The sequence below is a fragment of the Ambystoma mexicanum genome, chromosome 10, assembly GCF_040938575.1.
Source record: "Ambystoma mexicanum isolate Mex_15411 chromosome 10, UKY_AmexF1_1, whole genome shotgun sequence".
Classification (NCBI taxonomy): Eukaryota; Metazoa; Chordata; class Amphibia; order Caudata; family Ambystomatidae; genus Ambystoma; species Ambystoma mexicanum.
The window spans coordinates 1,452,466,624-1,452,485,661 of record NC_090932.1 but is presented as its reverse complement, the minus strand read 5'-3'; the positions used below and the strand labels follow the sequence as shown (position 1 = coordinate 1,452,485,661).

The following is a 19,038-nucleotide window of genomic DNA, read 5'->3' as shown; positions in this document are numbered from 1 at the left end:
CTTTTCGGAAATGCATGGGGTTCCCTGTTTTCCATGGTGGATTGGACACCCGAGGCCCATATCTGTATGTTGTGCTTGTCTGGAGAAAGTGTGAAATTCAGGTGTCAAAACAGACTTGGGGTTACCTGTGTTTTAGGCTTTCCCCTTGGCACCCAGGTAGGTGCACCCACACATGTGAGGTACCCTTTTCATCGGGACACCTGTGGGAACACAGGAAGGTATAACATTTGTTGTGTTTGTGTGGTTTTCATAACGTTTTGACCCATTTGCTGGTGCCCTTTGTCACACAACCCTTTCATTTCCCAAATGTGCCTACATTTAGTGGCGCTTTAGGCACCATACACTTTTGTAACCTGCACAAGTCACCTAGCCTTGAAAAGGTCTGCCTGTGCTCTTTCAGAAAATGTATGCTTGCTGTTCCTCACCACATTGGTTTTCCCGATTTACACATGCTAAATGGGTCTGTTCAGGCCGTGAACCTAAAACTCCTGTGTACCATGGCTCAGTGTTTGGCTTGTGGTAGTGCTTGTTTTGTAGAACACTACAAAAAATGTGTGCTTTCCTAACTGCAAGAGTCGGGGGAATGTAGCGGAGCATTGCTTTTCTCAAAATTCATAGAAGCCATTGTCGTACCAAGCCAACCATGTCCAACACATAACTTTTTTTCAGTCATTTTCCCGCTTTCCCCCCAATCTATGGCATTTTTTCCTACCTAGTTGTTGCCTGACCTACGCAATTCACCCCTTCCTAAATATTGTCTACTTTTCAGAAATATATGCCTTTCTGTCCTCCAATTCGGCTTTCCTACCCTTTTTTTCCTTTCCGTCCATGATTGTTCAATTGGCAAAAATGGCCAAAATCGCCTACCTCTCACAAAACAATTGATAACCACATCAAAATATTTTTTATCGTTTCCACTCAACCTGTTCTTGAAAGCCAGGAAATTGGGGATTTCAGCACAGCAAACCATTTGTTGCTAGCTCTTACAAGGAAAAAACCACAGGCTTCTTTGTACATCATTTTATTGGCATTTTTTGAAAAAACCCAAAGTTTTTGCCTTTTTTGCTTATTTTCTCTCACTCCCCTACAGCAACCTAGGATTCCTGGGTGGCGTTACGACCGCCTACATGTGCGAAACAAAGGAGCCAAATTTGGCCGAGATATCTCATGTAACAAAAAAGTTACAAGGCTTTGAATGGCCACATACCGAAATCACCAAAAAAGGCCTTGGCACTGGGGGGAAATACCCATGGCAGTTAAAGGGTTAAAACATAGCTTTGTTTTGGAGGAAGATAAAAATGAAACCGGTTTCATTTTCTGCAATGCAGTTAGCACATTGAGAAAGGCAGATCCCATGATTCTTCGTGGGATGAGCTGGACAAAGGGAGGCTCGTGATTGACATGGCGTGTGATAGAAAAGGGTTTTGAGGCAAAGTTGAGAGGCATTCCTGTTCAGGCACTGACTGACGAATGGGCTTAGGGCTGGCTGGACAGGCAGTCTCGTGCTGAAGCTGTCCTTATCTGGGTTTGACGATCCTTAGAAAAACTGCTGTCTCGAGAATCCTTATATGGGTTGACCCTGTGCGAGGCCGGCAGAAAGACTGGGGAAGATTTCAATGCCAAGCTTAGTCGGGAATATCTCTAACAGATTTAGGTAAATATGAGGTTAATTGAGGGGCGAGTGGAGTGAATGGTAACTTGGCTTAGCTCAAATAGTTCCGTTCATTTAAGGTGCTGCATTAGAGATTTGAATTTCAACTTGCATGTACTACTGTGTTTACTGTTCTCAAAGTCTTGCTGTTTTTTTAAAGGGTATCTTTCTTGCCAAGTTTTACAAAGCCAAGGTCAATTGGCAGAACTTTGCACAGATAGCGTTGAAAGCCACATGTATACTAGATTTGCTTATACTGTGACTTATAACGTGGGTGTATGGGTCATTCTCTGTAACTTGCATATTTCTAGTTTATGATGAAGAACAAATTCGAAAAAGGTAATAGTTTCATTGTATTTCTTTTTGCATTCAGTCTCATTGATTTGACATGCATAAGGAGACAAATGTGCGGTAAGAAATATCTCAAAGCAAAGTAGCCGCAGGGAATTGTTTTACTTGGAGGCTGAATGAATGTGTTGTATTTCAATTGCATGGTTTACAGTTGTTGAAACTCAGCCAAAACAGTATAGTGTGGTATTGTACATAAGATGCCACAGGAGGACATGAGCCAACTACTCAGAGTGTATTAAGTCATTAAGTCCAGTATTTGTTGCTGTTAGTGACCCCGGTAAAAATAATTACTAGGCAGTATTCTGAAATCGGTCTCACCACTATATAAATACCCCAACAGGTTTACCACAATATATTGCCAAGGACTATAAAAATACCACCATAATAAAAAAATACCACGAGGTAATAGATATAACCCCAAAATATATCCAACACACTCTTACAGCCCGGTTGGGTTGCAGCGTGTCTCTGCTTTTCCTGCAATGCTCAGCGTCCTTTTCACAAAGCGGACTCCTTTCTCCACACAGGATGCCATCTCCTGTAAGCTGGGTTCTCTTTCCCAGCTGGATTCCCTTTCCTTCTTATTTCTTTCTCTTGATATACACCTGTTGCCTGTCTGTGGGCTGCAGGTGTAAGTCCTTTGCCTGACCCCAATTAGTGGGACTTGCCTGACTAGTATACTGTTGTTTTACAGTCCTCTTCCTCATCTCAGTACCAGAGTGGTGAAATGACATGTTCGTGTGTACTGCTGTTAGTCACCTCTTCCACATCCTAGTTCTATAGTGGTGTGACTGGGGAAAATTGATAGACTGGGATTGGCAAAAGCCTATAAAAGCAGGGGGGGGGGGTTAAGGTTGGGTAGCACCAGGAAAAGTGGGACACCATGTCTTGCCTGCCGACATCCTCTCCCCAATCCCCAAGAACCCTCCACCCAGGTGATCCTCCCTCTCATCTCCACTCCAGGGTCAGGATCCAAAAGTGATAGCCTTTCTCTGGCCACCTGAGAAGAGGATCCAAGGGGAGTGTAGGTGTGAGGAAGCCCTCAGGTTTCTCACATACCTCACCCACTCTATGCTGATGGCACACAGATTTTCCTTGAGAGTCAAGTCCTGCCTTTAGCAATGATGGCATTGCTCAGAGCATACTCCGGACTCGCCTGAACTACACAAACTGCTCACGCCTGGTTGGGCTTGAGGCACATGCTGACCTGCTTGTGCAGGTTTCTCCAACAATCCCTCAAGGGACACCTGTAGGATCCTAGTACTCCACTATGTTGACCAACAGTGTTGCTGTGGAAACTGCTCACCCTTGCTCAGGCTTGAAGCGCTTGGGAAGGCTCCTTCAACGTTCATTTTGCTAGGTCCTTATGCTTCACTATGCTTGACCACCAGTATTGCTGTACAAACTGATTGTGCTTGCTCGGGTTTGTTGGGTGGTAATTGTGAAGCTCTGAAATATCCTTCCTCCTGAAGTTGTGTAGAGGAAGATTGTCCGATGAGTCTTGCTGCGGCTGTGTGCTAACTCCTCCAAATCATTCAGAGAGGAAGCCTGGCTGGTCTGCATTCAGAGAAATTCTCTCTCCGGTTCTTCCTCCCTTTCATCCGGTGGGGACTTTTAGATCCTCCTTCACTGCAGCTTTATGTACCTTGCTCAAAGCTCCTGCTGGCTTTCTCTAGGACTAGGACAGTAGTGGCTGCTGCACTGATGTGCTGCAACCAAGTGATGTGTTGCTGCTGTTCAAACTCTTCTCCTCCATCAAGGAAATTCTTGACTGGAACACCTGCAGCTTTTCTTTATCTAGGTATCCATCTACATAGTCCTCTGGGCATTTGTCTCTTCACGACCATCAATGGCCTGCATTTGAAAGACCAGTATTGCAGTGTCTCGCTACTTTGAAACTCCTGCCGTCCACTATCCCGAGGGTCCTCTTGTGTTCTTCTCCTGATGTTACTTGTCATGGGAACCAGCCTTCTACGCCCAGCGGCTGTGTTCAGTTCCCCGATCAGTTTTCACAACTGCAACCCTGATGTATACTTTGATCACCACATATTTGAACTGTGGGACATTTCTGCAGGAGTCGGTAGCCTCTTCCACATCCTTGCCATCTTTGGGCCTGAACTATTGAATTTATCCCAGTGGTTTCTATGGACCAATCTGACATTTCTAAACTTACCCAAACCACTTGAAACATTCACTTACTTGTAGCGCTTTGTGATGGGCCATCACTGCAGCAGGAGCACCGCTGCAGGGAAGACACCAGAGCCACGATGCAGTGGTAGACGCTATGCCATGGGGTGTGGCAAGTGTCACGACACCGGCATGCCAAGGGAGGCGGCCCAGGAAATGAGAATCAAGGGGTGTAGCAGCCGCAATAAAACTTCTGCCGCAGTACAAAGCCTTACAGAGTCCACTAGCCCACCAGGGATGTTATTTTTATTAAATGCAAGGCCCCCATAAAGCACCACCGACCTGTATGGATACATGGTCCTAGAGAGGACTACAGGCATGCATGACTCCTGGAAGCCATTACAGGCTCCAGGTTAGGAATGCAGCCAGACTGCATGAAGGTGGCAGGCCTTACTAGCCCTTATCAGCCCTCACCAGCCCTTCCCCTAACACCCCCCTTAAGGGAGGTAAGCTACTGGATAAGGTAAGTGGCCATTCCAGGGAGGAGGTGGGGTATTTAAGGTGCACTATTAGAATGGTTGCGTGTGGGTTAGCTGGGTGAGGACAGGAGTTGGCGGAGGACGTCTGAGAGACCAGAAGAGGCGCGAGCAACCGGATTGCAGAAGCTATTGGAGAGAGGGGGGTCTGTGGAGTATTTGTGACTGAGTGGAAAGTGGGAGTAGTAGAGGTAGAGTAGGAATAGTAGTGGGGTAGTGGTGGCAGAGGTGCAAGTAGTTGTAGAGTGGTAGTTGCTGGTAGTAGGGGACAGTACTAAGTCTTAGTGAGTGGTAGTGGAGTAGGAAGTAGGGATCATTAGTGAGTAGAAGAAACAGTAGAGCGGTATTAGAGGGAGATAAAATGGGTTAAATATGAAGTAGAAATAGTAAGAGTAACAGCAAAGTAAGTGCGACAGTGAGTGGGACAAAAGGAGTAACTATTAGCATATAGTGAGATAGATTACAACAAGATGAATAGCAAGAGGCAAGGAAGTAGAATGAGAGGAAGGAGGAAAGAGACGATAACAGATGTAGAGGGGTAGTTGGAGGTACAAGTGATATTAAGAATACGAGTAAGAAAAGAAGTAGGATATGTATCTGTAATACTAATGTATGTACCTATCTGTAACCGTAACGTAACCTTTGTTTTACTGCACTCAAATGTAACTGTAACCAGATCTAACTTATGCGCCCGTATGCCCCTGGGCCTGGCTGCGCTTTATAAATAAAATAAATACAAATATCAAAGGGTGTAAGTGGAAAGGCGGAGTGAGAGATTGGAGGGACAGTGACGTGGTGGGAAGAGAACTGAAGAGACCAGTATAGTCAAGGGTCAGGTGAGAATGTGTGCGAGTGCGACACTGGGCAGAAAGTGCTACCATCCCAACCTCTCTGAGACTACTCATTTTTTATTTTAATTGTTTTTTTATAACACGCTTAATACCCGAGTTCGGTGTCTAAGCATGGATCTGGGATTCAAACTTTTGTTGCTCTGCTTGCTCTTGCTTCCCTTGCCCTTGTGCTATCCTCCATTCACTAAGCGGGCAAAGTTATGGAAAGTCTAGAAAATCCCAAAGGAGTGAGACAGCCATTGCATCATGGAAAACCCACTATAAGCCTAAGTCGGAAACAAGCAGACCGGTGTTACAGTTGAATAGTATTAAAATCCCGTTAAGGAAGCCTGGGTTAGGGAGGTGGGCAAGACCAGGGGAACTCGAAATAGACAGGGACAGCCATAGCGCCAATTCCCCAAGGACCCGCTTAGTTCTGAGAATTATCCAAAAGTCCCTAACCTAAGTTGATTTTAAAGATCCAATAAACACCCTTGGACTTGACCTACGAGTCAGCGTGGTTCTTTGTGGCGGGCCTTCCCATCGCAGCTTTTTGTGTACATGGTCTTAACATGGTCTGGGAGTTTCTAGAGCACTCTGCTGAATTGTACTATCTGCCAGCTATTTTACATGCATTTCTATGTAAAACTGTGCTCTTCACGCTTAAAATCCTTGTAAACTAGATTAAATGGTACTAACTTGTGGAATCATTTTTCTGCTGACTTAAAAAGTGCTTTGGAACTTAGACTCTTTACTGTTTTTACAATGTTGGGAGAAGAACTATGGTACTTATCTGTAAATGTATTGATCTCTTAAGTGCTTTTCTTATACTAAAGGTTATAGTTTTCAATAAGTATACTGTGTGGACAATCCTGTATTGTGTGCTTGTGGGCTGACAAACTGTACTTTATGACCACTCCATTCCCCTCTTAAGTGGCGTGTATTTGCTCTGTCATGTTACCAAGGTAAGACTCTGGTCTTACTTGGTGGTAAACCCACCCTAACACTACAGGTTGGTTTTTCTAGGCCCTCAGCAGAGGAACAAATCTCCCTATAAGTGATTTTATAGGAGTGTAAGAATTTGATCAGTGGCTTGAGGTTCACAGCGGGGACATTTCTGCTTCTTGTAGCACACCATCGCTGGTAGAATTAGACTCAAGGGTGTGTAATCAAACGGGTTGGGTTCTGCTTGGTGGGAGATCTTGAAGCCATGTAAAGAAAAGCTCTGAAATGCTGAAACGCTTAGTCAGCCAAGAAATACAGCATGATTTATGGTGTTGAAGATGGCAGTTCTAACAGCACCAGCCCTCTACCACGATTTACCACTACCAGCCTCCTGCAGGGCTCAAAATAAAGATTGGATAAGCAGGAGCTAAAAGCAGCTCTTGGGTATCCAGCATTAACCAGTAACTAGGAGATACCACAAGGGAACAAGGAGCTAGTACATAGCAGGCACAAATCTAACTTCCACATAAGATGCAGACTTATCATTTTGTCAATTATTTATGACCCCTTATGCTCTAAATGTAGTAAAATGCATCCTAATGTTTATTTGTATATTGCCCCAAATGCAGAGATTTCAATTCATGTAGGTGTGTGTTCAGCATCAGTTGCTCTGGGAAGCCAAAAGTAGTTCTTGGTAGTTGTTGTTGTCAAGCTCACCAGGCTTTTCTAGGCTACAAGTAGGGGCTAAATAGTTCTCAGCTCCCCACAATTTCACACCCTGCTCCTGATGCCATCGGTCATGGATTTATTTGACCACAGGCTCTGTGATATAACTTGTACATAAAATTGCTTGTTTGTTCTCGAGGATCAGACATTATCTCAGACTTTAGATGCCTGGTTCAAAGGTGAGAAATGTGGACCCTCCTCCCCCATTTAATATGCTCGAAATGTAGTGATAACTGTTTTATTTTTCAAAAATCATCTTTTGCCCATTCATCAGCATGCAAGTATGGTTGATTTAAATTAAGCCTATTTTCCTCCTGACAGCGACCTATCAAAGCATATGTCATTAAATACTGCATGCATGAATTATGCAACCATATTTATGTATACTTATGCATAAGCTAATAAAACCAGTTGGTAAAATGAAAAGCTATTTTAGGTAACCATCCTTCTTTATTGGTCGTTCATGCAGAATAATGAAGGCGCTTGGTGAAGCTGGAGCCCCTGTCCCGAAGGTTCTCACTCTATGTGATGATTCTAGGCAAGTACAGATGTTCATGGCCTGGTAGTTCAATGGTGTTTGCAAAAAGGATACAAATTGCGGTGTTATATATATGTAAAGCAAAATTCCAATGTGTACTCTCTACAGGATACAACAATTCCAGGATACAAAATTCCAATGTGTATCCTGTCTGTCTGCTATCCAGGAGTGGTGTGCCACCAACAATCTCTGCCTTAATGCCACTAAGACGCCGATTCTCCTCTTCGACACACCTGCACCCTCCTTTCCCGTCGCTCTCTGGCCAGCCTCCCTTGGCCCTCTTCCTGCGCCCACCTCGGGGTCCTCTTCGACTCCACACTCTCCTTTTCTCCTCACATCTCTGACGTCTGTAAGAAGTCAAACTAGCAACTGCACCACCTCACAGGTATTCTTCCTTTCCTCTCCTTCCCCTAGAAGCTCACTATCTCTAAAGCTCTGGTTCTCTCTAGGCTGGACTACTGCAACAGCCTCTTTCTAAATCTGCCTCATTCTACTCGCCGCCCTCTACAACTCAACCAGAACAGGTCTGCAAGACTTGTCCTTGGCCTCAAGCCTAGGGATCATATCTCTCCAGCACTGAAATCTCTGCATTGGCTACCAGTGGCTGCAAGGATTAAGTTCAAGACCCTCTGCATTGTCCACAAGGCCTTCTGGGGCCTGGGGCCTCAATACCTCAAACTCTCTCTTCGTAAATACCTTCCTACTCGAGCTCTTTGCTCCTCCACCTCCAACTCCCTCAGGATCAGTCGCTTTTCAAGCAGCAAGTTGGTGGTAGATTTTTCTTTGGCTGGGGCCTCCCTCTGGAACAGCCTCCCTGCCTCTCTGAAACTCGAGGAGAACCATCTCAGGTTCCAGCAGCAACTCAAGACCTTCCTCTTTGCTTCTGCCTTCTCTCTTCCTCTCCCCTGCTGATTTCCTGTCTGATACTGCACTGGTCACCTGGCTACCCTGTGATTTCGGGCCCAGGTCCATACCCGTCTAGATGGCCACCCGCATTGCCTCCCGGCAACCCTTGCACTTGGGTCTGTATCTGTAACGCTACAGCCCTTCTACCTGCACTTTTGGACACCTGCTGTCTGCACTTACCCTTGCACCTGCCACTTGCTGGCCGCACTTCTTTTATTGGTTTGATCACATGTACAGCACTGCCCCCTCCTCTTTCCCCTTGCACTTTTCCCCTTCCCCTCCACTTGCGCAATCTCAATGTTACTTGGCCTAGTAAGATGGTTGTCTCTGTCCTCTCTCTGTTCTCCCTTCCTTGCCTCTTCGTGCCTTGAAACACTTGTGTATAGGCGCGTTACAAATGCCATATCATATCATGGATGTGTTGATATATTGGTAGCAAAAGCTGTTTAAAAAGAAAAAAGGTTTTGAAGGTTTTCTGGGATTGTTGTTTTTTTTTTTAAATTGTGAGATTACATATAAAATGTTGGAAGTTATATATTATATTTTTCCATCCTCAGCATGATCGGTACTCCTTTTTACCTGATGGAATATTGCCCTGGTAAGATCTACAAGGATCCTTCCCTGCCAGGGCTAGCACCAACTCAGCGCAGAGCCATCTATGACGCCATGAACCAAGTTCTTTGTAAGATTCATACCGTGGATATAGCTGCTGCAGGACTGGATGATTATGGCAAACATGGTACTGTGGGAATTAGATTTTTTTGTTGTATATTCAATTGTGACTTCTTTTACCTTGGCCAACTGAGACTGGCCAAACACATAACTACTGGTAGTTTGTGATCTTAGTTTGTGAAAAAGTAGCTCACAAGGGTTTTTGTGCAGTATGGAGGTGGAGGTCTGTTGTGATCTGTGGCTAACATAAAAGCTGCCTGGTTCCGGGGTGCCGTTGTGCCTTCCCTTGACTGTGCAGTGAGGTATTCTGTATTAGCTCTCCCACCTTCCATCCTTTTGGCCGTAATCGGAACACATACGGGTTCATTTTCAAGTTCCCTGTAATTTGACAGCTCCAACCCGTGATGTGTATACTTTCACATAAACGGGTCCCCACCGCCAAATTTCCCTCATTTGCACAACTGAGTGCAAAAGGGGAGTGGTAAAAGGCGCCGTACATGCTTGTACACTGTAATGAGTAAATGCTGCTTGCCATGGCACTCATGGTATGCTGCCTTTACAATGGATTCCTAGGGAGTCCACCGGTGCAAACAGCCAGCAAACGCCTTAGGAATCCCCAGCATTTGCACCGGCATGAAAATCCATTCTGGCACAAATGCTGGAGTGTTTGTACGGCGGAGAGGAAGGAAGAGGCGGAAACGTAAGTTTCGTTCGGCCCCTCCACCACACAAATCAATGAAAATAAGCTGTGACGGAAATGACATGCTTAAAAGCCATACGCAAGACTTGTACTTGTTATAGTTTCATTATAAGGTTACTGGTAGCCCTGAGCATGCCTCTGTCACTTGAAGGCTGATATGGCGACTATTTTTAAATCCCCCTAATGGTCTGCTAAAATTCACATCTAAAATAGGCCATCTAAGGAATGTCGTCACCGTTGGTGTCAAATCAAAACTGGAGATCTTCAAACGTAGGAAATTCTGGAATCCCTATTGTTGGTGATGCTGCATTGGGAAAACGGAACTGGATTGTTTTATTTTAATTTCATGGCCTGTTTAAAGACCAGCATCTGGTTGGGTTTGATCAAAATGTACTGGTGTCAGAAATCAGGGTTTATATTGTTACCCAGCAATGAATAGCAGTTTTACCCTTTCCTAGGTAATGAGGTCATAAGCAGGGGCTCCACCTTTGGTGAATACAGTATGGGTCGCCCATAATTTACGAACATTACTGCTGCATAAAGGGGGAGTAAGCCATGTTTTGTAAATGTAGACACAATCCCAACATTTAATGCCATTGTATGCACTGGTGTACCTTTATGTTATGTGCTCAGAGCAACTTGAACAGTACATGCATTTTAGTGTGAAACCTCTTTAAAGTTTCTGCAGTAGTTTTGTTTCGCAAGACTTGTTTTCATTGCATCTCGTCAAAAGGAGATTTGATTATGTGTTTCTGGAACACCATGTGTAGATGATGTTCGATAATTATTTGTGTTGCTTTAGCGGTTGGTTCTGGATTAACTGTTTGCCAATTGTACATGGTTTAGGTCGCTATGTTGAGCGTCAGGTGCAGACGTGGATAAAGCAGTATCGGGCCACTGAGACGCATGTGATCCCTGCCATGGAAAGGCTAATTAAATGGCTCCCTTCCCATCTACCAGTGAGCCAAAGGACAACTATTGTACATGGCGATTTCAGGTAGGACTGTAGTTTTCTTTTTAAAACAGTTGCCAAAAAACATGCAAACATTTTATTATTGTGGTATTTATTGAGCACAGACCCAGCTTCGGGAAGCAACGGAGCACTTTCCAATATTGGAGGAAGAACACAGTGAGAAAAGTAGAGAAAAGGGGAGGAGGGCCAACAGGGGAGGGTGAAGGTGGCCAATTGGCAGCAAGGGGGATCTACAAACAACCATGGGAGGAGACAGTGGAAGCAGATCACTGAGTCTCAGGTAGGGTGGAGAGTTCAGGGGTTTCTAAATTATCATTGGAACTGCTTATGACTTTTAGCTATCTTATCATTTGATATTTTCTTATGACAGAAATTGGCAACTTGTTACAAGATATTGCATACTTTATTAATTAAAATGTAGGAATTTATAGTAAACAGTAAAAATACGGATATCAGAAATATACAAGACGTCAGAAGTATTATTCACCTTTGTCCATGTTATTCAAATATTTCATTAAATCAATGGCTTTCTGTGCATAAAATGTATCACAATTGAAAAAACATCCCTCTCTAATGCAGCAACGAATTGAGGTTTATATGCTAGTCCCTGCCTCACTAGCTCAACTGTTAGGAATGAGAATCAGCAACTAGGAGCCCTTGGATTGTGCATATTTATTTAGCCACTTAATATGTAGACTCCCCTGCATCCCCTACTAATGCATAACATTTCAGCAGACGCATCATACTAATACATTGGTTTACACTCTGGACAACCATGGAAATGACGCACCAATGTTACTGCCTAATGCGGAGTTTCAAAGGTGGACAGTTTAGGCTTAGTTTCCAAAAACTAAGTTGATCAGTTACTATTCCCCCCTATTAAAAACCACTGGATTTCTACAAATCATAGTTTATTTATATTTTCATCAAGGTCACAAAAAGGTTTCCTTGATACTCACTATTTAGTGTTAAAAAAACAGACAATTACTTTTTTCCTATTTCTATAACTTTTTTTAGAAATTCTGATCTAAACCTGTAAGACTGATAATAAATTACAAAGATACAAGCGTGTTTGTTATGTACTCTTTACTCCTCAAATGGTTTGCTATGCCTGCAGCACAGGCAGGACTGAAAAGGGTGTCTGAAAGATGTTGCTTTAAGAATTTTGGTGCCAGCTTCTTGCCAGGCTTTTTACTCGCATGCCAAGGAATGTGCGTCAGAAAAGATCACTGTGATTAAACTGTTTTTTCTGCCTTAAAGGGTACAGGAAAGTTGTATCCCCCCTTTCATGGTTATTGCTCGTTTCCATGCCTTCTCCCCTTTCTGCAGGGATAGTTTGGCTTTTTTGCGTACACATTTTGCCTCCCTCTCTGCCACACATTACAAAGACCCTGAGTAAAGTAATATATTAGATGCAGTATGCCGTTCTCAGTAGCAGCCCATCAAAACGCCTCTGTGTTCCTTCTTGAAGACATCCATCCATTGAGTTCCTATCAGTTCTGTGCTGTAACTTAACCAAGGTGACAGAGTTCATTTAATCTCTAGGCTGAAAAACGTGCTGGTGACCATTTTGACTTTGTGGAGAAAAGAAGACTATCAATTCTTGAAGGATTTAGGACCAGGTGCAGTTCCTGAGTTAGCAATGCCTATTACAGACATATGTAACCTGTGGCTCACCAGGTGTCTACACCTCCAGTGATCCCTCACCATTGACTATACTGGCTAGGGCTGATGAGGGTTGTAGCCCAAAACATCTGGAAGGCCAAATGTTTCAGACTTTCACTCTATTGATATCGTGAGAAGGTTGCCTTAGTTCCTGGTACCTTTCACAACCCATTCAGGAAAAGGGCACTTCCAGGTGTGTGCATTTGTAAGTACCTCATGGTTAGAAAGCACCCAGTTGAAGGTTTGGCCCATGGTGCTGGAGACCCTCTTATACTAGATACGTTTCCCACAGCGGAGTGACCCACCCACAGTACCATCTTATTATGGAGTAGATCTGGTTCACCAGGCCAAATCCACCAAAAAGGTTGTGGGGCCCTTTCTAATGCCCTTCTTTCTCCCTCCCTCCATAATGCTGTGCCTAGAATTTGGTACCAGAGGTACCTGAGCCGAGTGCCTCAGAGTTTCTCCAAACCCACACCAAATGTACCTTAGCGTGCCACTCGGATTGTGTCAAGAAAGATGAGGGCTAGACTTCAAAGTCAGACTCTGCTTATATTGAGTATCTTTCCAAAAACAAGCATAAGTAAAAAGATAAAATAGAGGGACTTAAAACACCATGTCTGTTTTCTTTTAACCAAGTGTTCACCAATCTGTTAGCTCCATCTAGTTAGCTTGGCCATTGTCTTGGCCGTGTCGGTATCGAAGGGAGATTCTTTGACTTGTGTACTGTTTCTCGGAATCCATTGACATTTTGGATTCAGAGGGATATTCGATTAAAACATTTTTTTTGATGTTCCACCAGAGGAATTTTTCAGCACACAGGTAAGTTACATAAGTTAATAGAAATCTCCATGTTGACATGTAAGGGGCGAGCTACAAGGAACTGGGTCAATCCGGACGCTACCCAATGTGCCTCTGCAAGGTAGGAAGGAGTGGGATCCTTCTAGTTCACCACCCCCACCAAAGCACAGTATTATCCCATACCGGGCTTCAAAAATGCCAACTTCCCAATCATTTACAGAAGTCTGAAGGTACTGCCCAATCAGTGCTGATGGTAAACCAGAGAAATACCTGAAAGTGCTCCATGCTTGCTGGTACAGAAGCAAAGTTCAAGGGTTCACTCTGGGGCAGTCCCCAAACTTATCCGACCAGCAGATAGAGGAAAGCCGGTAAACATGAGCCACAGCGTCCGATGAGTACACCCCAGGACTCTGCTTGTCAGTCGCTGGAGTTTGCAAAACACTGCATTTCAAAGACCTGGAAGTGGGCAGAATCCAAGATGATGCAGACATTGCACAGCGCTTATGAAGGTAGCTGAAATACCAGGTGAGCTGAATGAGATCATTGATGAATGCAGAGGCTCATTATCACAGATTCCAAAATGTGTCAGCAGAAACAAAAGTAAAAGACCAACTTAAAACCCTTCAACAGCCCCTGCATGGGCCTAACCAGTCTCAAGGTAGACACAGTTAACAAAGCCAGTTAGGTACTGTAAAAGAGGCTGGGGAAGCCCAGTGAAAGTGGGCGCCAGAGTAGACTACACAGTAGATCGGGACCAGACCGACCTGTTCCCTGCACTTCCTGTCGAAGCAGGGAGACGGAGCCACTTGGTATAAGATGAACTTAACTGAAGGAGATACTTGTTACCCAAGCCCTGATACAAGGATGTAAAGCCTGTCAAAGGTTGTGGTGAGGCCTACCCAATTAGATGCTGAGAAAGCCAGTCGTGCTGAGACATATGTAATGTAAAGTGCTCTTATGTAGCGCCTTTCTGCCAAAAATGTTGGCCTTGCTGGACGTGGCTCTGTAAGAAAGAGGGCAGGGTGTGTTAGTGGAATAGCAGGAAAGCAGGCGCAGAAACCTTTGGTGTAGATGGATGCAAGTCAGAAGTACCCAATATCCAATGTTGTAATGAGACCTACCCAAGTGAATGGTGAGAAACCAGGTTGTGGTGAGACATATACAAGTGAATACTGAGACTCTGCAAAGGAATGGCCTGCCTGAGGCTGTAGATAAATCCAACAATGCAACTGGAAGTGCTGATGACAGAGACTAGTTGAAGCTCGAAGGTAAAGAGGATAAGGTGAACTCTGAGAGCAATTTGAGAATCCAGCTACCTAGGAGAAGTCTGGAGTAGGAATTTGAAAGCAGAAAGAGCAAAAAAGTGTCCACATCTGGAAGATCTTTCCCCGGAGAAATGTCATCATTGTAGAATAGGTTTTGGCAATGCATCTGTTGGCCAAGAAGTAGACCATTTGTGTTTTTAGCTTTGTGATTAGCCTGGAGTTTAAGGACTTGTTAAGTATGGGTTTGAAACTTTCAGTTTGCTACATCATTTTGACCTTGTGTTAGAGCACAAGTGGTGGCAACAAGTGGTGGCAGTCTGCGGCACGACTCTCTTGGCAAGAGCAATGTGAATCAGCAACATGGATGGAACACTGTGCCTTTAATTGTTTGTGAAGCAGTCTCTACATAACCACCAGCGCAGCGTACAGTGCCAGTGTGGTAGTGGAGGCAGCAAGTGGTGGCAGTCTGCGGCAGGACTCCCTTGGCGAGAGCCATGTGAATCAGTAATGTTGTTTGGAACACTGTACCTATAATTGTTTGGGAAGCAGTCTCTACATAACCACCAGCGTGGCACTGGCGCAGAAGTGGTGGCAGCAAGTGTATCAGTCTGTGGCAGTCAATAGGCAGGCATTGCAGCAGCAAAAGCAAATGCAAAGAAGGGGAGCAGTGACTCTTTTATATTCTGGCTACTGTTGGGTCCATGTCAACTGTCCTTTCAGTGTTTGATAATGGTCTTGCCCCGATCTCGCAGGTGGATTTGCCACATGAGGAGCAAACTAATTACTCCATCTTTTGTCAACAAAAGAAGCAAAGACTTAAGGGTAAGAAATATAGACCAAATGAAGTCCCAAAATCAACCCCCCCACAAATACAGAAATCGGGGACCGAGAAAATTCCTGCAATCTATAGCTGCTCTGCTTCCCCAACCACCTAGTGGCCCTACGGCCCAAATAAAAGTTGACCCAAAGAAAGGTAAAACGAGTTCCACGGAAAATAATATAGCACCTGTTGAAAATTTTCAAGTAGTATCAGAAATAGAAAAGGCCTGCGAGGAAATTATGAATCTCGGTCTTATCGGAGGAGGCACCTGTGTCTCAGACAGGAGGAGAGAAAGATCAATCTCCAGAGTTACAGGAATCATTAACAACCAGAGAAATGCATTCAATTGGTAGGAACGAATTAGCTATTAGGTTTAGATCTGAGCTTTTGCAGCCAAGCCAACATTTTACGGAATTATGCACTTTAGAGCAGAGATTTGCTTGCATTGCCGTACAACATTTGAAGCAACATAAAAAGGAGGAAGCATTGACAAGTCGGCCGAAAATAGAATTGGTGCGACAGGATCCATACAGATGCCTCCTCTGAGAGCAATCGACACAATCGAATAAGACTGTTGTTTTAAACAAGCTGAATGTTCAGACTCTTCAATGCCGTTCCGCAATTAAGATCTTTTTTGTTTGTTTTGACTGAATAAAATTCAACCTTTCAAATTATAATTGTACATACAAAATGTTCCCACTTTTACACAATAATAAGAACATTATTTATGCAAAAGGTAAAGAGTAAGGAAAGTAATCTATTACAAATTCATCTAAAACATTACATCCAAAAAAGACAGAGAATCATCTGAAAAAACTGGTGACAATTTCTTCAAATCTTTTCATACTTTTGCATTTTAAAATGTTGACAATATATTTAAAACACAAAAAAAGAGGTTCTATTATGCAGTATTACAGTTCGTATAAAATATTTATTACGAAAAGATTAATCCTATGAATCACACATGTGAACACTACAAAACGCTATGTCAGGCACACATTTTTCTCAAGATTTTTTGCGTAGAAAGATTCATCACTTGAAATGATATGCAATCTTTATTCTGTTTTTAATCAGTGTTGAAACATATAAAAGCATTTTTTTAATCAAAACTATTATCTGCACATTCTACTTCTTGTTCACAATGTTGTGGTTATTTAGTTCAAGAGATTCTGAGATTCTAAAAATTGAATTGTAGCTATTCTGACTGATGCTCTGTGCAAAATATGTATTTGATAGTCATTAAACAACCGTTTAAAACAGACATTGCGCTTCTGAACTAGAGGTACACATTCAACTACCAGATGCTGCATAGTTTCCTTTTGAGCTTCATTTTTACAAAATCGGCTAATATTTTCTTCCTTATTGATGCCGTGTCTGGCTAAAATGTCCTTGTTCTGCCATGGATTAAGTCTGAACCTCAGATATTTGGCCATGATGCAGAACGTTTTGTGACCAAATAGCGTGGGGTTAAAATCTACATAAGTGTTGCATTTGTTTTGGGTAGATATCCACTCATATTGGTACAATATTCATTCTATGGACATAGATTAAGTTGAATTCTGCTGCAACTCCCAGTTGAATAGTCTTTACATATAAATTCAAAATTGGTTAAAGAAATAATTTTAGTGGCTGCATCCATGTTTTACCCAATGGGCTTTGACCTGTTGGATATATGTAGAGAAGAATACTTGGTAGTTTTAGTTACAGAAAGGTAGGCCCCCTACTGTAATGGAAGATCTAAACTGGCTGGCTTGAAAGTCACATGTTCTATGATGCCAATTCAGTTAGGAACGTACAGGCTCTCGCTTCGCCCATCGCACCTAAAGCTCAGGCTATCGAGGGAACCAATGAAAATTGGGCTTGGTTGGCAACAGCAGCATGGAAAGAGGCAATAGTAATACTAATCTATTTATACATATAAAATGCAATTTATCAGTGTTTGGTTGCCCTCCGCTGTCCAAATGGCAAAATACACCCACTTCAACAGCTATCATTTAAACAAACCGAATGAGCACAGTTCTCTGTGGTCACCTTCACCTTCCACTAACTCAAACATTCGGAATAATTTCAAGTTACTTCTTTCCACCCCCATTTTTCTTCACACAGGGCACAGTGGTTCCAGTGCCAATTAACAGTTAATTACCGGCTCAATGTTTCCTGTATGGCAAATGCCTCCTCACAAGCTAAAACTGAAAGTATGTGTTGTAATTCTGCCACTACGCAATCGTATGCCATCACGGGGACTCTGCAATGGAACAAGGTTGACAATTACGCACCTGAAAAGACACATCATAGAGGCCTGTGTGACCGATTGAACTTAGATACTGTTCTGATACCGCGCATACCTCTCATCCCATATGATATGTTTAGTCTTTTCAATGACCATTAATAAGTCAAAGGGACCTACGCCCATTCCTGGAAGCAATTAATTTTGATATTCTGATTTATTGACCTTTAAGGTATGCTAGAACGGCATATGTTATGTCGGGAACAGCTAGTCTATAAGCAAGGCGATAGGTCGAAGCCTGGGAACTACAGACCTATCGCCTTATTGAACACCCCAGGCAAAATATTTGCCTCACTAATATTGGTGACACTGAATCAATAGGTAAGAGATAGTAGCAGCTTCGATCGGCACCAGTCGGTGGTTCATAAAGGCTACGGGCACATCCCTGAATGGATTGTTATTAAATCTATGTACAAAGAAAAGAGTGATTCATGAAGGGAAAGTGACCTTGCATTTATAGATTTTGAAAAGGTGTTTAATACTGTCAATCGGAACTGCTTGTGGAGCAAGCTATGCGCTTGGTACTGCCTGAGTTATTTAGTAGATATTTTAGAGCAATTATATACGGGCACCTCTATGTGAGTACGGCTTAACCAACAAGGAGAATTATCGGCTGGTAAACCTACACGCAGGGACTTGAAGCAGGGGTGTATCTTAGCCCCTGCTTTATTCAACTGCTATATCTCGGATCTAAAACAAAAAATGGATTGCGCAGAGTTTTCCTCTTCGTTTTAATGGTCATCCTATTTCCTAGCTGCTCTATGCGGACGATTTGTCTCTTTTAGACTAAACCCCCATAGGCCTTGAGAGGCAGCTTTTGCAGTCTTATGCTGAGGAAAATAATTTAAAAAGAAACGTTTCAAAATCTAATATTTTGATTCTAAACTCAGGCAGAGTACAGAAAGGGCTGCCCTTTAAGGGGTGCCTCTATGAACCTTGGGTCGCCAGAGTCGAGACATACCGTATTTGGGATTACATTTTTTTTTATCTTTAGTTTTTATTAGCATTTTTAAAGAGCAAAACAGAAAAAACACATTAAACCTTTTTGAACAACCCGGTTACCCCTTCCTCCACCCCCCACGCTTCCCCTATTAACAGTAGTGGTTTTATTACACAGTGTTATCAGCGTTCTCAGTAATATTTGGCACAGTGAGTGTCCCCCTTCATGGGGAGAGCACTCCCTTTTTTGTTCGTATTTGGCATAAAAGGCAATGTTGGCCTAGTTGTTCTCTTGGTCGGTGTGTC

The 19,038-nt window shown here is 43.3% G+C and overlaps 1 protein-coding gene across 3 annotated transcripts in view; it reads left to right on the top strand.

Moving 5' to 3' along the window:
- The window catches only part of ACAD10 (acyl-CoA dehydrogenase family member 10), a 2,051,508-nt gene that overhangs the window by 751,929 nt on the left and 1,280,541 nt on the right, over positions 1-19,038 (top strand). For all 3 annotated transcript variants that reach the window (XM_069619514.1, XM_069619513.1, XM_069619515.1), the window contains 3 exons: positions 7,636-7,704; positions 9,168-9,349; positions 10,829-10,979. In XM_069619514.1, coding sequence (XP_069475615.1) covers positions 7,636-7,704; positions 9,168-9,349; positions 10,829-10,979 — 402 coding nt within the window. The remainder of the gene's footprint in view (positions 1-7,635; positions 7,705-9,167; positions 9,350-10,828; positions 10,980-19,038) is intronic.